The following is a 16890-nucleotide window of genomic DNA, read 5'->3' on the forward strand; positions in this document are numbered from 1 at the left end:
ATATAAAAAATCCTTGGGCTTGTAAAGCTCGTCACAACCTGGCCCTGCCCTCCCTTTCCAGTCTTCTCACACCTCATTCTGCTACACCGTGAGGCTGACTGCCCCCATGCCTGGGACACTCTACTTCATCACTGCCACCTCCTGGCCTCCTTGGCTTGCTTCAGTCCCTGTGGAAAATCCTACCTTCTCCAGGAAGCCTCTCCCGGTCCTCCTCCGTCGGAGTGCCTTCCCGCTGAGCCCGTCTCCAGTATATCCCGTCTGTACCTTGTTCATGCATAGCATATTGTCTCCCTGTTAGGCTGGGAGCTTCTTGAGACCACGGACTGGTCTCTTTTGCCTTCCTTTGTATCTGTGGTGCTTAGCATAGAGCCTGGTACGCAGTAGGCACTTAATGTGTGCTGACTTGAACCCTTACTATCTTGGTTGTGACGTTCAGAGCCTAGAGCTCTCAGTATAAAGTATCATGAGGAGACCCACTGACTTCTTCAGAATGACCTTGAGTGTTAGTGATCTTATTTTAGTCCCTTTCTTTTCTTTTGGGACTTCTTTTATCATTAAAAAATAAAATAATAACTAGCATTTATGTAGCAATTTAAGGTTTGCAGATCACTATACAAATGTCATTTGATCCTCACAATAATCTTGTTAGGTAGGTGCTATTATTATCCTCATTTTTAGATGAAGAAACTGAGGCAGAGAGAGGTTAACTTGTCTAGACTCACATAGGCAGGATTGGAACTCAAGTCCTTCTGACTAGCACACTGTGCCACCAGATTTATTGACTTACCTCTATTATGTTCAAAGCACTTCAGAGGATACGGGGATGGCAAAAATAATTTCTTTTCTCCTGCTTTAAAGTCTGCCAAGCACTTTCTAATAGTGCTCATGGGAGGCTGGTATCATTGTTTCAGATGAGGAAACCAAGGCTGGGCACTGTTGGTGATTTGCCCAGAATCACATAGCTAGTACATGTTGGGTGAGGGCTTTGGACTCAAGTGCTGTCTGGCCTCTCCTGCTGCCTCCTCCTCCCTCTCCCCATCTAGGTTGGAAGCTTCCAACCCCCATCTCCCGTGCCCCCCTTTTATTTCTAAGTATGAGGATCCTCTAGAGTAATTAGAATGCAAGAGTCATGTGGCAAGAAGTGCCCAAGTCAACCCATCCATGGTGATGGCCATTACCTAGGGCCCTGCCTGGATAGCACTATGACTTCTGCGCCCTCTGCTGGTCAGCCCCCAGATCGGGGTGCTGATGGCTGCCCTGTTCTGCTATAGACTGTCCTGATGGATCAGCCCCAGATTGGGGTGCTGATGGCTGCCCTGTTCTGCTATAGACTGTCCTGATGGACCAGCCCCCGATTGGGGTGTTGTTGGCTGCCCTGTTCTGCTATAGACTGTCCTGATGGACCAGCCCCAGATCGGGGTGCTGATGGCTGCTGTGTTCTGTTATAGACTTTCCTGATGGACCAGCCCCAGATTGGGGTGCTGATGGCTGCCTTGTGTTGTAGACTGTCCTGATGGACCAGCCCTAAGTTGGGTGTTGATGGCTGCCATGTTCTGTTATAGACTGTCCTGATGGACCAGCCCCGCTTCCAGGAGATGCAGCAGGAGCTCGAGAAGCTCAGCGTGGTGGGGGCAACCTTGTTGGTCACCTATAGTGCCTCAGCCCCAGGGGTGTCCAGCCTCGCAGGCTTTGCTGAGAAACTCAAGATGGTCGTCCAGGTCCTGCTGACAGACATGCATCTGCCGTAAGTGACCAGGGAGGCGTGGGGTAGCACCAGGGACAGCTCAGCCTTTCTTCATGAATCTTCCTCAGGAGGGTAAGAGGAGTGAAGCCCTGAGCATGCACCTCCTGGGAGCTGACCTCTGGGAATCTGAGGGATGACTAATAGTCGTTTTCATCTGTTTAAAAGTGCAGCTCCCCTTTCTCTCCCTCTGCCATTTCCCCTCCCTCTTCCTTCCTCCCTCCCTTGTTCTCTCTCTCCCTCTCCCTTTTACCCCCTCCCCTCCACTCCCCCTGCAGCCCCCTGGGCATCCAGCCCTCCACTCAGATGGCTTGTCCAGACCTTGTTCCAGCTTTGTGCTTGGTAAGATTCTGCAGGTTTTGGGTCTTTAGGAGAGTCTGTGACTCCATAAAGGACCCATACCTGAGCTTTTAACTGCTGCTGGTGAGGTCAAATTGGTGGCTGACTAGAAACAAATGAAACCGTCTCTTTCCTCTGAATGTCCCACCCTTCTGCTCCCGAGTCCCTTAAGGACAGAAAGCAGAAGCCAGACACGGTGTGGAGATGCCCCCTGCCAGGGGTTTCCGGTGCTACTGGAAACTCTGGACAAGAGAGAGGTTTTAGGTTCCATTTAAAGCCAGGCTTAATGACACAGATGGATCATAGTTATGGGCCCCAGTCTCTCTATATAGAATCCAACATTACCAGACCCTCCCCTTCCTCCAGATTTTGGGAAGAAGAGGATGAACCAGAATGTCCTCAATGGGTCATGAATTCACTAAGACAGGCTTGGGAGGGAGAGAGGAGACTCTAGGCATCTTCTGGCAGCACTAAGCAAATTCCTTAGGTACCTTGGCTGTCTTCAGAGGCATGGGCTGAGTGGCCCTGGTGTCTGGATGTGTTTGGCGACATGTCTGCGCCCTTCCCAGCCCCCAGCTGATTCCTTCTCATCCCATTTCTTCTCTAGAGCCTTTAATCTGAACGAAGCCCTTGCCACCATTGGGGAGAAAGTGTGCGTGGAGGTGACTGGCTGCCTGGCCCAGTGTGGATTCACCCCTTTCAGTGCCGACAAGGAAATAGCCCTAAAAGGACAGATCCAAGCAATTGCCAGCCCTGATGACCCCATTCGCAAGCTTGTGGGTATGTTGGGAGGGTCCCGGCAACAGCTGGGTGTGTTTCCTATGGGGAGCTTGCTGACTGATGGGAGCATGGTCATGGCCAGTGGGGGTGGGAGGCAGAGAGGGGTCCACTCTGTGAGATCTTGGGACTTAGCACTGGCAAGCCATCCGGGGCAAGGAGTCCTAATCTTTTGCGTGTCATGGGCCCCTTTGGCAGTCTGGAGATACCTACAGCCTCTTCTATGAATAATGCTTTTAAAGGAACAGAATAAAATACAGAGGATTACAAAAGAAACCAATTATATTGAAATACATTTCTAAAAACACTTTTTTTAAAAGCTCACAAATTCCACATTAAGGACCCCTAAATTAGGCTAAGCCTCGTTTTTACTGATGATGAAACTGAGGGCCCAAGAAGGGCAGTGAGTTGTCCAGGGTGAGCCAGGCTGTGACCCTGAGACCTTGGACTCCTTCCAAGTGATGCCCCTAAAGGGCAGGCCATAGGCAGAGGGAAAGTCTAACACACACTGAAATGTTGACAGAAATGCAATTCGAGGGAGCCAAATCCTGGGAGACATCATGACCACGCATGTGACACTCAGGACTGTGAAGGCTTGGGTAAACTGAGGCAGAGTGAAGTAAGCAGGACCAGGACCACAGTGATGTAAATACAGCTCTCTGGCCAGGTTGGGCTTTCTTGGCACAAGGCTTAAAGTCTATGGGGCCACCATTATGATGTTCATAGAGTGGGAGGCAGAAGGAACCTCAGAAGTCACCGGGACCAAACCCCTCATTTTAGAGATGCAGAACGTTTAGGGATCTGCCCTAAGTCACACAGGAAGTAACAAGCAGCATTTGAACCCAGGGCCTCTGACCCTACACCTAATACTTCAATGACAAGTGCCTCAGAGGCTCAGCTTTCAGGAAACCACGCTCTGCTTGTTCTCAGTCTTCCGGGGCCAACAAGGACATTCACCTCGACCTTGGAACAGAGACATTGGCATCACACAAAGAGTGAAAGCTCTTTGGCACTTCAGGGACTGTCATTAAGAACTTTATTTGCCATTGGTGGCAAAGGGCAGCCATGACAGTTAGTGGTCATTTCCAACAGTGGGCATGTCTGACAGTAGGCTGTTGACCGCGTTTGTGTTTTGAATGGCAATCACGGGGTCACTTAGAGTGGGGTCATTCGGCAAAGACTTGGCTGATGCCAATGTCTCTGTTCCAAGGTCGAGGTGAATGTCCTTGTTGGCCCCGGAAGACTGAGAACAAGCAGAGCGTGGTTTCCTGAAAGCTGAGCCTCTGAGGCACTTGTCATTGAAGTATTAGGTGTAGGGTCAGAGGCCCTGGGTTCAAATGCTGCTTGTTGCTTCCTGTGTGACTTAGGGCAGATCCCTAAACGTTCTGCATCTCTAAAATGAGGGGTTTGGTCCCGGTGACTTCTGAGGTTCCTTCTGCCTCCCACTCTATGAACATCATAATGGTGGCCCCATAGACTTTAAACCTTGTGCCAAGAAAGCCCAACCTGGCCAGAGAGCTGTATTTACATCACTGTGGTCCTGGTCCTGCTTACTTCACTCTGCCTCAGTTTACCCAAGCCTTCACAGTCCTGAGTGTCACATGCGTGGTCATGATGTCTCCCAGGATTTGGCTCCCTCGAATTGCATTTCTGTCAACATTTCAGTGTGTGTTAGACTTTCCCTCTGCCTATGGCCTGCCTGGGATATGTGCCCTTTAGGGGCATCACTGGATCAAAGGGCAGTGAACCATTTAATCATTTTTAGCATCATTCCCAATTGCTCTCCAGGATGGCCAGACTGATTCGCAGGTCCACCAACAATGTATCCGTGTGCCTGCCTGCCCACAACTATCTCATATTGACTGTTAATATCTTTAATCAGCTCCAAGGTGGAGTCTCGAGAGCTGTTGTCATTCCAATTTCCTTTGTTCTTTGTGGCTTGACATATGAGGCACTAGGACTGTTGGAGAAAGGCTGTGTTTCTGTTCTGTTCTGCCCAGAGACCATCTCTCCTTCTGTGTAGCATTGACTGGTGGTGTGGTCCACAAGCGTGTCTTCTGGCATTCCTTTGAGGGAAGCTCCCCAGGCGGGTTTTGATGTCTGCATAGTGCCTGGCACTCAGTAGTAGGCAGGCACTCTGTGCCTATCGGTGCCCGTCCGTCCATTCTCCCGTGTCATGATCACCTCTCTTTTGTTTCTGTCTCAGATGCCAGAATCCAGGCCTTCTTGGAGGCTTACCTTGCCTCTGGTCTCCAGAAGTCACTACCCGCAGTTCCTGGGGGCTTAGGCCCTATCCAGAAAGAATTGGAAGAGGTGGCTGTCAAGTTTGCACGTCTGGTCAACTACAACAGGATGGTCTTCAGTCCTTACTATGACGCCATCCTCAGTAAGATATTCAAGCCGGAGGGCTCCCGCATCTCAATCAGCTTGTAGAGGGTCCCGACCCCTGCCGGCAGCAGCAGCAACAGTGTTTATCTAGTTGGCTACCGACCCCTCTTCTCTACTATAACGTTGCTCTGGAAAATGGCTTTCTCTTTAATACATTCCCTTTCTCAGTATTGATTCTAAAAGGGAAAACGTGTCACCATAGGACAACAAGAAAAGAGATGCCCTGTACTCCGAATTCCGTTCTGGGGGCGCTGTATGTACTTATGAGTGGACGTTTACAAGCTGAAGGAACTTCCATTTTTGTGGGCTCTCAGGAGAACGCTGGGCTCAGAAGGAGCTGAGCTGGCCCCACCTCTTCCGTGTCAGGATGGACCTTTGTTGCTGGAAGGCTCACCGTCTTTCCTGGGGCCAGGGTAGCTTCTGCTCTAGACACTCAGTGGGCATAGGCAGGAAAAGGTCAAGCGAGCTCGCTGCGAGCCCTTGAAGCTTGCCGCTGGAGAGTCCTGGGTGGAGCTGGACCGCGGGGAAAATTACCTCTAGCCTTGCTGTTTCTCCTGGTTTTCCTTCTGGGGATTTCTCCCTGCCAGGCCAAATGGGCCCTCTGGGTGCTGGAAGGATTCACATTTTTCTAGAGAATTTTTTTCTGGTTATCAGGAACTCATTGTTTGCCATAGAATGATCCCCAAGCCTGGATTGTGGCAACTCAGACCCTTGGGGCCTGGAGAAGAGGAATTTCTTCCACCCTTTGGAGTGCTTGGGATTTGGGGGGGTTCATTTTTAGGGGGAAAAGATGCAAATTTGATGTCATTCTGAAGATGGACAGAAGAAGTGTGATTTTCCCTTGAGGCTTAGATTGAGATCTTACTTTCTAGTACAATGGACAGGATGGGAGTGATGAGTCCTGAGGTCTGGGGGTGAGGGCAGAATTTTCTGAGCTCACTAAATGCTCTTCATTCTTGCAGAAGAGGTTAAATGGGGTGTGTACAACCTTTGTCCCAGATGCAGCCCTAGCTTTAGAGACTGTCCTTTGAACCTGCTCCCTGGGCAGTAAATGGGTAACAGCTTGGGGTCATGGGCTCGACCTTTTAAACACATGCACTTCAGAGAAGCCCAGCATCGGTGTAGCTGGTTGGGAGGTATTCCCCCACTGCCAGCTCCCACCTGGCCTGAAACCTTGGTGCAGGACCGGCCTCACTGTCCCCTAGGTGTATGCTGTGTAGTCAGGGGCAGGATCCCCGTTCCTTTTGTATCTGGGGTTAGGTTCGGCTCTGCCCCAAATGGTGTGAAAGCAAGAATAAGCTGCAATAATGGGGCTGTCCTCTGCACTCAAAGTCCAGGTTCTGAAACTCTCATTCAAGGCAACTTTTAAATAACTTCTTGTGGAACTATTGGGGAAAATAGAGAAAGGATAGGATTTTAGGCAAAATCAGACCATTGACCAGCAGGAGAGGAACCAGGAGCTTTGGCAAAGACTTGGGAACAGATTGAGGAAGGCGCAGATGCTGGAGGCGGGGGCGAGCAGGCTTTAGAGAAGCAGCCAGTTTGAGCCCCAGGAGGTAGTAGGTAGGCAGGTGCTGCAGGAAGGGAGCCAGGAGGGAAGCACATACAGGAGGGGATTGACACCCGACCCGCTGGGTCGGCCTAAATCCTACCCGTCGGCATGCAGATTTCAGAAGTTCCCATAGTTTCAACAAAGGAGTTGGGTGAAGCCCCAGGAGCAGAGGAGGAAATAGACAAAGGCAGCAAGTGACGGCTTTAGACAAACAGGGCTACCTTTTAGCTCCCATTTCTTGCTGGAAGAGTGAGGGGGAAAAAAAGAGCAAACTCGGCATCAGTCGATTCAGGGTGACTGGGCAATGAGGGCTGAATCACAGGACCCTTTCAACCACGAGGCCGCCTGTCCAGCCGGCCCTCTCACGGCCTTAGATAGCGTCTCCGGAAAACCCGGCCATTGTGCATTAGGTCTGCCCTTCCTAGCAAAGCAGATCTCCACCTTAATTTGTCATGGGCTCTTTGAGCAACGCAGTGAAGCCTGCTCTTCTCAGAATGCTGCCCTTAAATGCATAAAGTAAATTAAATAGGATTATAAAGGAAACCAATTACAAATGCTACTATCAAAATATTTTTTAAAAACCAAGTTTGAGGACCCCAGGTGGACGATCTGGACGTTGTTTGAGGCAGCATCTAGGTGACAGAGAATGGGGGCCCGCGTAGGGGGAGGGAAAGGAGGTCCTGGGAAATCCTCATTCATACTGACAAGACCACCTCTGCTTCTACTTCCTGGTTGTATAGATGAAGAAACAGGCCCAGAGAGGGGAGTGATTTGTGCAGGGTCATGGGGGCCATTATGCAGCAGAGCCTGGGATCCCACCAGGTCCTTTGACTCCAAATCCAAGGTGTTTACCTCTCACCCAACTGCCTCAAAACCCGTAGCTCCACAAACGAAACTGCCATGTGATACAGTCAGTGGAAGGCCCGAGCAAGGCTTCTGACAATGTAGCCTGGGGTGGCAGCTCAGGGTGGGGGGGATTCTTTTAAAAGGCCAGAGGGATGAGGGCCAGTGATTTGGAGTAATGGACACAGAGGGAGGTTAGACCAAGCAATGTTATGGAAGAAAGAAGTCAGGAGCCTTTCTTTTCTGGTTCTGGTGACTCCCCCCTGATGGAGCAGCCTTCTGAGCCTCTGTTCCTGGTGGGTGATTCTTCCTCCGGACAGTTAAGGCCCTAACCTTCTCCCCCCAAAAGTAATAAAGCTACCAGAATGATGCAGATGACTTTTCCCCTGTGGTTCTGGTTGAAGTTAGGGGCAAAAAAGATTCTTTTTTTACCTTCCTAAAGTATTTTGAGTCCTCATTCATTGCCAGTAATTCTTCAGGGGTGAACGTGGGACAGTTTGGAGTGTTGATGCCTAGGGGCATCACAGGAAGGTTGGGGAGGCTGGCTGAGTCCCCTGGGCACCTAAAACAGAGGCTGGCTGAGGATACTCGGGTCATTTCCCATGCAAAGATGAGTTAGCCTCGATGGTCACTGTGGTCTCTCCCAACACTGAGGATCCAAATGTCTGTGGGGTTTCCTGCCACCTTTTCTTCGGTGGTTTTGTGGATTCGTTTTCTTCTGGAGTTCTCACGGAGTTAACATTGAGATGGGGTGATATTACAAACCCTTTAGTCGTGAAAGGTTTTCATTTAGCTGAATTGGGTCATTGCACAGTGACAAGCCAGGTCTGTGCTAACCGATGCCATGGAGGGGAGGCTGGGAAGGGGGGTAGGTGGAGGAGGCTGAATTCTTTTGTCTTTTAGCCCTTTCTGGAGAGGGCCAAGCTTGCCTTGGCACAGACAGAGACTGGTAATGTGGAAGGAACATCGGCTTTGGAGAGAGACCTGGGTTCGTATTCCAGCCCTGATGCTTCCCACCTGTGAGACCTCAGGCAGGTCACTCGGCCTTCATGGGCCCCTCCCCTGGAAGACACGGGCCTTGGACCAGATGACTTCCAGAGCTCCTAGCTCTGGGATCCTGGGATTAGTGGGCATGCTGTAGGCATGTGAGGTTTTGTTTCAAGGATCTGTAAAAATGGAGTGGGAGTTACAAGAAGCAGGCCCCTAGTGGGCAATGGTTGGATAAGTGAATGATGGCCAGCAGCAGAGGGTTCAGAGGTGGGTGATGTTGATATTCTTGTCCCTATTTCGCTGATGAGTAGTTAGGCTTAGGGAGAAATGACTTGTCCAAGGTCAGTACATCTCAAAAAGGGTCCAGGCTGGGACTCGGAGCCTCAGGTCTTCAGACTCATGTCTGGCATTTTTTTTTTGCCACTTTGCCATATGCATAGTAGTAGTTTATGATCTCATTTTGCTTCTTAATTGAATTTTTCCAGTTAACAAAATTTTATTTTTTTTCCCCTTACACCCTTCCAGGAAAGAAAGGCAGAAAAACAAAGCTCTTTAAACAAATACGCATCATCAAGCAGAATAAATTCTTACATTGGCCATGACTGAAAAATGTGTGTCTCACCCTGCACCCCAAGTCCACCATTTGTCTGTCAGCAGGTGGGCCACAGAGCTCCTTTCTTTTAAAGAAATACTGCAGTTCCGTAGACAGGATTCTTTGTGTGAATTTGAAATCCAAGTGGAAATGTCAGTGTAAAGACAGCGTGGATGTGGGTCAGTGTGAAAATCATAGATTTACCACGGAGGCACAACAGTCCATGTCCAGTGACGAAGGCATCTAATAATGGCTGTCCCTGGTTCATAATTAGAGCTTCCAGGGGTCCCCAGCCTTTTCGGGGAAAGGGCCCCCCAGCCTTGCTGAGGATAGGAGAATGTACTAGCAGTTGGTAGTAAAGTCCCCTTAGAATCTCGACATTCGTTGAGTCTTCATTTTTACATGTTGAATGCCTGAAGACCAGGAAGGTGAAGTGATGTTGGTTCGAGACTGCCAGAGTAGTAAGAGTGGCCGTGTGAAGGTACTGAGTGGGGAAGGGACACCACTGTCAGGTAAGACCTGGGGAGGCAGGGAGGCCAGGCCTGCTGCTGCAGGCTCTGAACTTGGCCATGATGCTTCAGAAAGCACAGAGTTCGACCCTTTGTTATAAGGCAGCCCAGTCTCAAGCCCGCTGGTAGGAGAAGGGGGAAACCTGAGCTTTGGTTCTAGGCTTGTCCCTTGACTTTGCTGAAGCCAGTCACTTGGGTTTTACCATCTGTAAAGGGAAGGGACCGTGTGACCTCCAAGTCTGGTGGAACTCGGACACACACGCTCAATGTATGAATGATTCGGTTATTGGAGTTATACTCTTCCATCCACTCTCGTTCCAGAGCTGCAGCCAACCCTGTTCCCTTTGCCTTGGTCTCATTAGCCCCTCTTCTTCTTCCTAATTCCCTCTTGTCAACAAAGGGCCTTGTTAAACACACCATACTGGCCTAACCTAGTTAACTACCTTTGCCAAAGACAATGGTGCAGGCCTTCAGAAAACAGTGTTTAGGCCTGTGCATTAAGTGCCCACAGGGCTGGTTTCAAGATGCCCAATTCAGAGGTTGGTCTGAGTAACAGAATTTTCAGTGAGGCCCCATGTTGTACTGCATACTGTGAGGTGATTGCCAAATCTCCTGTATTGGGAATTCTGTGGGGCACACCTGGTCTGGACTTGAAGGACTGTTGCTTAAATTGTGGTCCATGCTTAGGAAGCCATGGAAACTCCCACTGAAGACCTTTCCCTACAGGTAAAAACCAACAATACTGCTATGGGCTCTGATACCCAGTTAGGGCTATTACTTATGTCCTCATTGTGTGAATAGTCTCTGGAAGATTTGCACCAAGATGTAGACAAGAATGGCCCCACAGGGTGGATAGCTTTCCATCTACACTGGTGGAACAGGTACCCACACCAGTGAGATCATGGACCCAACTGACCTGGGAGCATTTAAATACAAGTTCTTTTCTTGTAATTAATGGCAGTTAAGCAGCCTTACTGGGTTCTAAAAAATATCAGCTTCTCTGATCCACAGAATTTTGACCAGGGCATCTCCTGTTAATTAGGTTTCTAGAAGATGAGTAAACATAAGTGAACATCAGCTGCCTGAAAAAATAGGTTTTAGGTGTTATAATTCTCAGGTATTTTTTTTAGTATGCTACCACAGTGGAATTCAGTAAATATTTACTAATTTAAATGTGTTTTGCTATTTATGAAATACACTTCAGGGCTGGTTTAGATATGTTAGCTCCTGGATCTAAATCCCAGCACTAGGCAAATGAACACAGTGGTGGCTGAGGTTCATTGCCAGGAAGGAAATATGAGTTGTTTAATTTAGTATTCTGAAATCCCAGCAACCATTTTATTTGCTATGTAAACAAATTGTTTACTTTAGGAATAAAACTGTAATCAGAATTAATTTGTGAACTTAATTGTTTTGTCATCTGATTTATAGTTGTGGCAACTAAACAGGTATAGAAAAATTAAGGGTTCCAAATCATCACGCCAAGACTAATGCTGATGGAAGTGAACGAGATGATTTTCTGTCTTCTTGTTGGAACCATTATGAATTGACTGGGTGGCTTACACAGTCCTTTGTTTTGGCTGTAAATTAGTTATGTTAATCTCGTGAACACCTTGTTTGGAAAAATCTTGTTTCTTTGGCAACTTTTCAGGTCTGACAGTAACTCTTGTGAAAAAGCTGGTATCCACAAGAAGGTTAATGTGATGGCACTATGGGGGCCTAAGAGTTAAACTTTTAAAGAGAAGTTCTGAGTTACTAACTTGCCGAGAAATCTTTAATGTTAATTATAAAATCAGTTTGTGTTTACATAAGAATTCAGTTATCATATATTCATAAAACTCTATAATAGCTCCTGAGTTAAAACATTAAGAAAAGTTTTCTTCCTGTGAGAAAGAATCCCTTTCCTGTTTGAAAATGAACGATTTCTAAAGCAAAAAAAGCCTAGGAATAGTTACAGTAGACACCATCATAAATAAATATAATCCTAGAAATCTGCATTGGCCCTGATCTTCCAAAGGTCAGTCTCCAAGGCCAGTCTGAAAGGCCAGTGGGCATACCTTACTTAGCTGCACTATGTTCATTGTGGGTTTGTTTGGGTGTTTTTTTTGTTGTTGTTGTTGACTTTTTTAAAAATTTCTATTTTCTTCCACTTACATGTTAAAACAATTTTTAACATGTTTTTAAAAAATTTTGAGTTCCAAATTCTCTCCCTCTCTGTCATTCTGGGTTTCTCTATGGTTTTGTTGATAGAATCAGAGCTCCTGGGCAGAGGCTCCTCAGAAGCCACTAGTCCCAGTCCTCATTTTACAGCTAAGTAAATTGGGGCCCAGGGAGATTCCAAGAGTTTTGCCCACATTGACACAGAGTCAGAGATGGGATTTTTACTCTGTAGTCCTTCACTGAAGAAAAGTGGGTCCTCTTTCCTCTGGACCCCACATGTAGCTTATGGGAACCTGCCCCAGCCCCACGAGCCACCCACGGGTGTCCTGAGCCTTCAGTTCAGCTCCTCCTCCAGCATCCTATTTCGAGAGAGGCTCTGCTGCTTTCTTTTAGTCTCAGCTGTCTGGTACCGCTTGTGCCTTCAAGGTTCTTGAGGCAGGGGCTCTGCCTACATTTGGGACACTTTGTAGACAGCTTAACAAACCAAACTATGAGAACCATAGGTTGAAAAGGATGCTGTCATCTCCATGCCCTCCAAACTTAAGAGTGTACAAAATATGAGCTGTAGCCATCCACATTTATTCTGACAACCTTAGCTTTAACTGGAGAACGTAATGAGACTATACATGCTGGTGACTTAATATGTTTATAGCTTTGATCTAGACTTGTAAGACAATAGTTTAAGAAACTGGTGTTAAAAATTGTTTTTCTGTTTTTCGTGTTTAAGCTCAGTTGCAGTGGTGAGACTTTGTGTCTGAAATCTCAATGACAGATTACTGTATAAAAGTTGTGTGGTGCATGCCCAATAATAATTGTGATAGAATACTCCTTCTGCCTCTGTTTTTCTTAGCCCTTCATTCTGAATTGTAATGTTTTATGCTCAGCTGCCAATCAAATGCAAAACAGATTAATTTATCTAGAAATGAGCCATTAGGTCAGAATGCTGCTGTAATAGTCCCTTCCACACTTACTGCTCACAAAAAACCCTTCACGGCTGTTGTTATAACTGAACTTTATAAGTGGAATTAACTTTGCGAGCATCAGTTCATTCAACATCGCTCACACTGAATATGCACGTTTCATGGTTAAACAAACCACTGTACATGGACCTCCTGAAATGGGCTCCTGCAGGTGAAACATTGGTTTTACTATCTTTCCCAAGTCATTTTATTTTAATTAAAAAGCAATAGTGAAACATTCTAGTGTGCTTGTGAGGCCAGCTAAACAAAGTAAGTTGGTGAAAGGTTAGGATGGTGGGAGGTTGGCTTCAGATGCCTTTCAAGAGCTATTTTCAGGATATGGCATGATTAAGTTTGAATTTGTTGTGGAAGGGAAATTGATTCTATTCTATTCAGTGCAGTCAAGACAGGACATCTGAGTAAAGTGCGCATTTGCATTTGGCACACAAACTGACGGATGACTGACTACTGCAAGTATTGAAAGGTATTGTTGAGACTAATGGGGAAATACATTTTACGTAATTTTGTCTGTATAATGACTGTCCCATGTCTTGCCTTCTCTGTAGGTGAAGAAGGGGGAGGGAGAAAATGTAGAACAGAAAATAAAATTTAAATGAAAAAAAATTATTGATATGTTTTTAAAAGGGTTTTGGCTGCATGATATACATAAGTAGAAGTTGCTTCTAAATAAAAGCAGACAGGCCCGGAGTTTCAGAGATCCTTTTATTGTTAAAAGAACTGGTGTTTTTTTTTCTTTCCGTTTTTAAACTACAAAACAGATCCCGTACATTCTGCCATAAATAAAAACAAACAATAAGGCAGGACTTTACATGAGCAAACAGAGTAACCTCCAGAACAAGTGAATTAAAATGTTTCACAATCAGAAGACTTCCAGTTTTTAAAATAAAACTGATGAAAACCAACAAGGCTTCAAGTGAGTCATCAGACGCACTTGAAGAGGGAACAAAACGTGTTCAAACATTTTGCACTATTTCCCCATTTTTGAAAGCCTAGTTTTGCTCAAAGCACGCATCTGCTCAACATTGGAAGACCCACCCTTCTAGTTGGCTTTTAAAGTTTTTATTGAGAACCATTGGATAGAAAGAGGCACCGGTGGCAGCATCACTTTGTTCCCAAGATGCTCGTGACAAAGTGTGTCTCTTAAACAAAGGAAGTAGGACATAGGAGGCAAAGGGACGTGTGCGCACGAGTCTCCCACAGGAGAGCGCTGCCCTCGGCTCACCGGATTCTCTTCTGTTGGCGGGCTCTGTAGATGTCGTGGATGGGTGGCACCACCGCGCCCTTCTCTTCCTCCTCATCCGAATCCTCGTTGGGCCGCTTCACTGCTTTGGTGAGCATGGTGTTGCTCTCCATGGGGCCATTGCCTTCCGCTGCCAGGTCTGGCGCTCCTCCAGTAATGATCCTCACGGCTTCATCAACGGCTTTGTAAGGAGGGACAAGATGGTGGAAATTGTCATGAAAAAACAAGACGACAGATACGCTACTGAATGAGACAACTCGGTTTCCTTCATCAACAGCATTCATTTCCCCATCCATTTATTAACTGGGCCAGGTTTTTGAAACCATTTGCCTTTGGATTTTTAAATAACTTTAGTGCCACTTAAAATAACAGTTAAAAAAAATCACTTTCACATACCAAGTTTGATCATTCATGTTTACATTAAAATGAAAAAACCGGGTTTTATGGCATTGTAGTTGGTATCAGATGGGGTGCACGTAATGTACCATCATGCTCGACCTGCCCAATACCTCATGCCCCACTTGAATGTTAAGAATCTTCCCAGTCCCCCATAGCAGCCTAACTCTGCATAGTTTGTGCTCTGAGAACTTACAGCTTGGGATCTTGCATCTTCGGAAAATTTCCATTAATTCATCTACTTGCACAAAAGGACCCTGCATTCAAGAACAGATTTTAATCCACAGCAATGCAAGAAAAATAGTGTTGCTTCCCATTTCCCTTTCACAAAGTGCGAGGCCTGAAATCAATAGAAAAACTGAACCAACCTGGAAACAGATGGGAGGAGGGAGTAGTTTCATTAAAACTACAGCAGCAGGTGGCACTGGAAACACCCCACCAGGCACAGGGTGTAAACCTGGGGCTGAAAGGGAGAGAAGAGCGTGAGATGACCCTGTGAGATGACCAGGAAAAAAGTGAGTGCTCTGTAGACTGAGTAAACAGATTTGTACAAATCCTCGTTGCCTCTGTGCAAGGGCGCAAGCAGGTGGGCCACAAGATTCAGCTGGATAGTGGAGTCAGTGGCTCCCATACAGATGGGGGACCTCACCTGGGAGGCAGGTGAGTGGCATCGCAGCCCCGGTGACAACTGAGTAGATGAGGAACAGACGGCGGGCTGCAGTGGTACTGGTGAAATATTTAAAAAGTGAGAGGCCAGCCTCTGGGAGTTTGGGCAGCCAGTCTACAGCAGAGGGACCTGGCCTGGACGAGGAGGATGCAGCGAAAAGGGAGAAGGTGCCCTTCTCCACCACTAGAGGGAGCAGCCACACTGATGAGATCCCAACATGGGATCTAAGCTGTGGCCTGTACTGGGAGCAGAGTACGGAGGTCCAGCAGCCGGCTCCTTTGGCCCTCATCCATAGAGCCTCATGAACTGTTCAGCAGGAAGTGTGAGTGCGCTGTTAGGCCACGCAGGCAAAGTACGTTACTGAACAGTATTTCTGAACAACGCCTTAACATCCCTGCCAAAGGATGTTCACTCCAAACACTCATTTTAGATTATTTTGCCCACCCACCCCCATCTCACCCCACCCCACCTCTGTATCTAAAACATCTTAAAATCCAAAAATCAACATGCAGGTCCAGGAAGGGCCACAGCTTACGTGCTAAATGTCTTGGCTGAAAGGGGATCATCTGCTGTGTGTCTGGCTTGGGATATTCAGGTTTTCTATCCACTTCATCTTTAAGGACAGGCACTATGGAAGGCGCTACCACAGGGTCTGGGATGATCGTCGCTAGCTTGGCCCGAGAGACGTCCTGAAAAAGCACAACAGGAGAGTCCTGAACCAGAAGTGGGGGCATGGAGACAGTCATGCAGTTCTCCAACCAGAAATCAGAACATGGGGAAAGAAGTTGTAATTGCAGGAAAAGTGTAGATTAATTACAAGAAAAACCTGATGCTAGGAGAGGTGGCTAAATAATGGAAGTGCCTGGAAGGCCATGGCATTGCTTCCAAAGTGGCCAACCTCTACCTGGTATTGTTTACGGCAGGGCCCTGCCCAGAGACGTAAGGCCTAGCTGCTTTGGAGTGTGATTCTATACTCTCGTGAGCAAAACTCTCATTTATGCTTTCTCATATGCGTGATTTTAAAATACCAGCTACTCTGAAATGTGAAGCATTCCACCCATGGGTTTATAGGAATTAAAAGAAAATGACCCATGAGGGTGAGGTGAACATTGTATTCTTTTTACACCTCTTCCCTCCCAGGAGAACTAGTCAAGATCTCTCACAAGTGCTCTTAATGAAAAACCTGGAATGGATACAGAGAATCTGCCTGAGGCCTTAGAGAACACGTTCATTCCAACCTACTAGTCTAAAGTTTATGGACTTTGATTTTGAATGAATAATTCTAACTCTTTCAGTCAAATCCCCAAATTTGGTACATATCAAAATGCCCATCTAGATATTGGCAAGAACCTATAAAGATGTCATGGAGGCAACAAGTCAGTCTCCTTAACTAACAGATATTGGAGAAATATCCTCTGTGAAGAGCAGTAACACAGAATTCCTATTTCTGTAGTCTTTTAAGTAGTCTTCCCTCCATATGATCCCAGGTTTTGGAGATCATCTCATCCAATCTCATTTCTTAGATGAGGACACTAAACTCCAGAGAGAAGTAGCATGCCCAAGTCATAGGCAGTTGGAATTCAAACCCAGGTCTCTTGGGTCCAAAATCCAAAGCTTTTCCCATTACTCTAAGCTGCCTTTACAAAAAGAATTAATAAAGCAAGGCACCATTATCAACCCCTGGCAGCTGCCTAAAAGAATCCTTTCTTCCCCTTT

At 46.9% G+C, this 16890-nt stretch overlaps 2 protein-coding genes across 3 annotated transcripts in view; one reads left to right on the top strand and one right to left on the bottom strand.

Moving 5' to 3' along the window:
• The window catches only part of TCP11L1 (t-complex 11 like 1), a 41146-nt gene extending 28427 nt beyond the window's left edge, over positions 1 to 12719 (top strand). For both annotated transcript variants that reach the window (XM_078148702.1, XM_020963925.2), the window contains exons 8-10: positions 1563 to 1744; positions 2688 to 2860; positions 5064 to 12719. In XM_078148702.1, the coding sequence (XP_078004828.1) occupies positions 1563 to 1744; positions 2688 to 2860; positions 5064 to 5290 (582 nt within the window). In that variant the 3' untranslated portion in view covers positions 5291 to 12719. The remainder of the gene's footprint in view (positions 1 to 1562; positions 1745 to 2687; positions 2861 to 5063) is intronic.
• An 840-nt stretch (positions 12720 to 13559) lies between these two features.
• CSTF3 (cleavage stimulation factor subunit 3) overlaps positions 13560 to 16890 on the bottom strand; it is an 81923-nt gene continuing 78592 nt past the window's right edge. The window contains exons 20-23 of the mRNA XM_020963923.2: positions 15710 to 15863; positions 14876 to 14970; positions 14704 to 14764; positions 13560 to 14292 (exon numbers count right to left, since the gene is read on the bottom strand). Of these exons, the coding sequence (XP_020819582.2) occupies positions 14090 to 14292; positions 14704 to 14764; positions 14876 to 14970; positions 15710 to 15863 (513 nt within the window). The 3' untranslated portion in view covers positions 13560 to 14089. The remainder of the gene's footprint in view (positions 14293 to 14703; positions 14765 to 14875; positions 14971 to 15709; positions 15864 to 16890) is intronic.

This window comes from Phascolarctos cinereus, unplaced genomic scaffold (genome assembly GCF_003287225.1).
Source record: "Phascolarctos cinereus isolate Bilbo 61053 unplaced genomic scaffold, phaCin_HiC Scaffold_9;HRSCAF=440, whole genome shotgun sequence".
NCBI lineage: Eukaryota > Metazoa > Chordata > Mammalia > Diprotodontia > Phascolarctidae > Phascolarctos > Phascolarctos cinereus.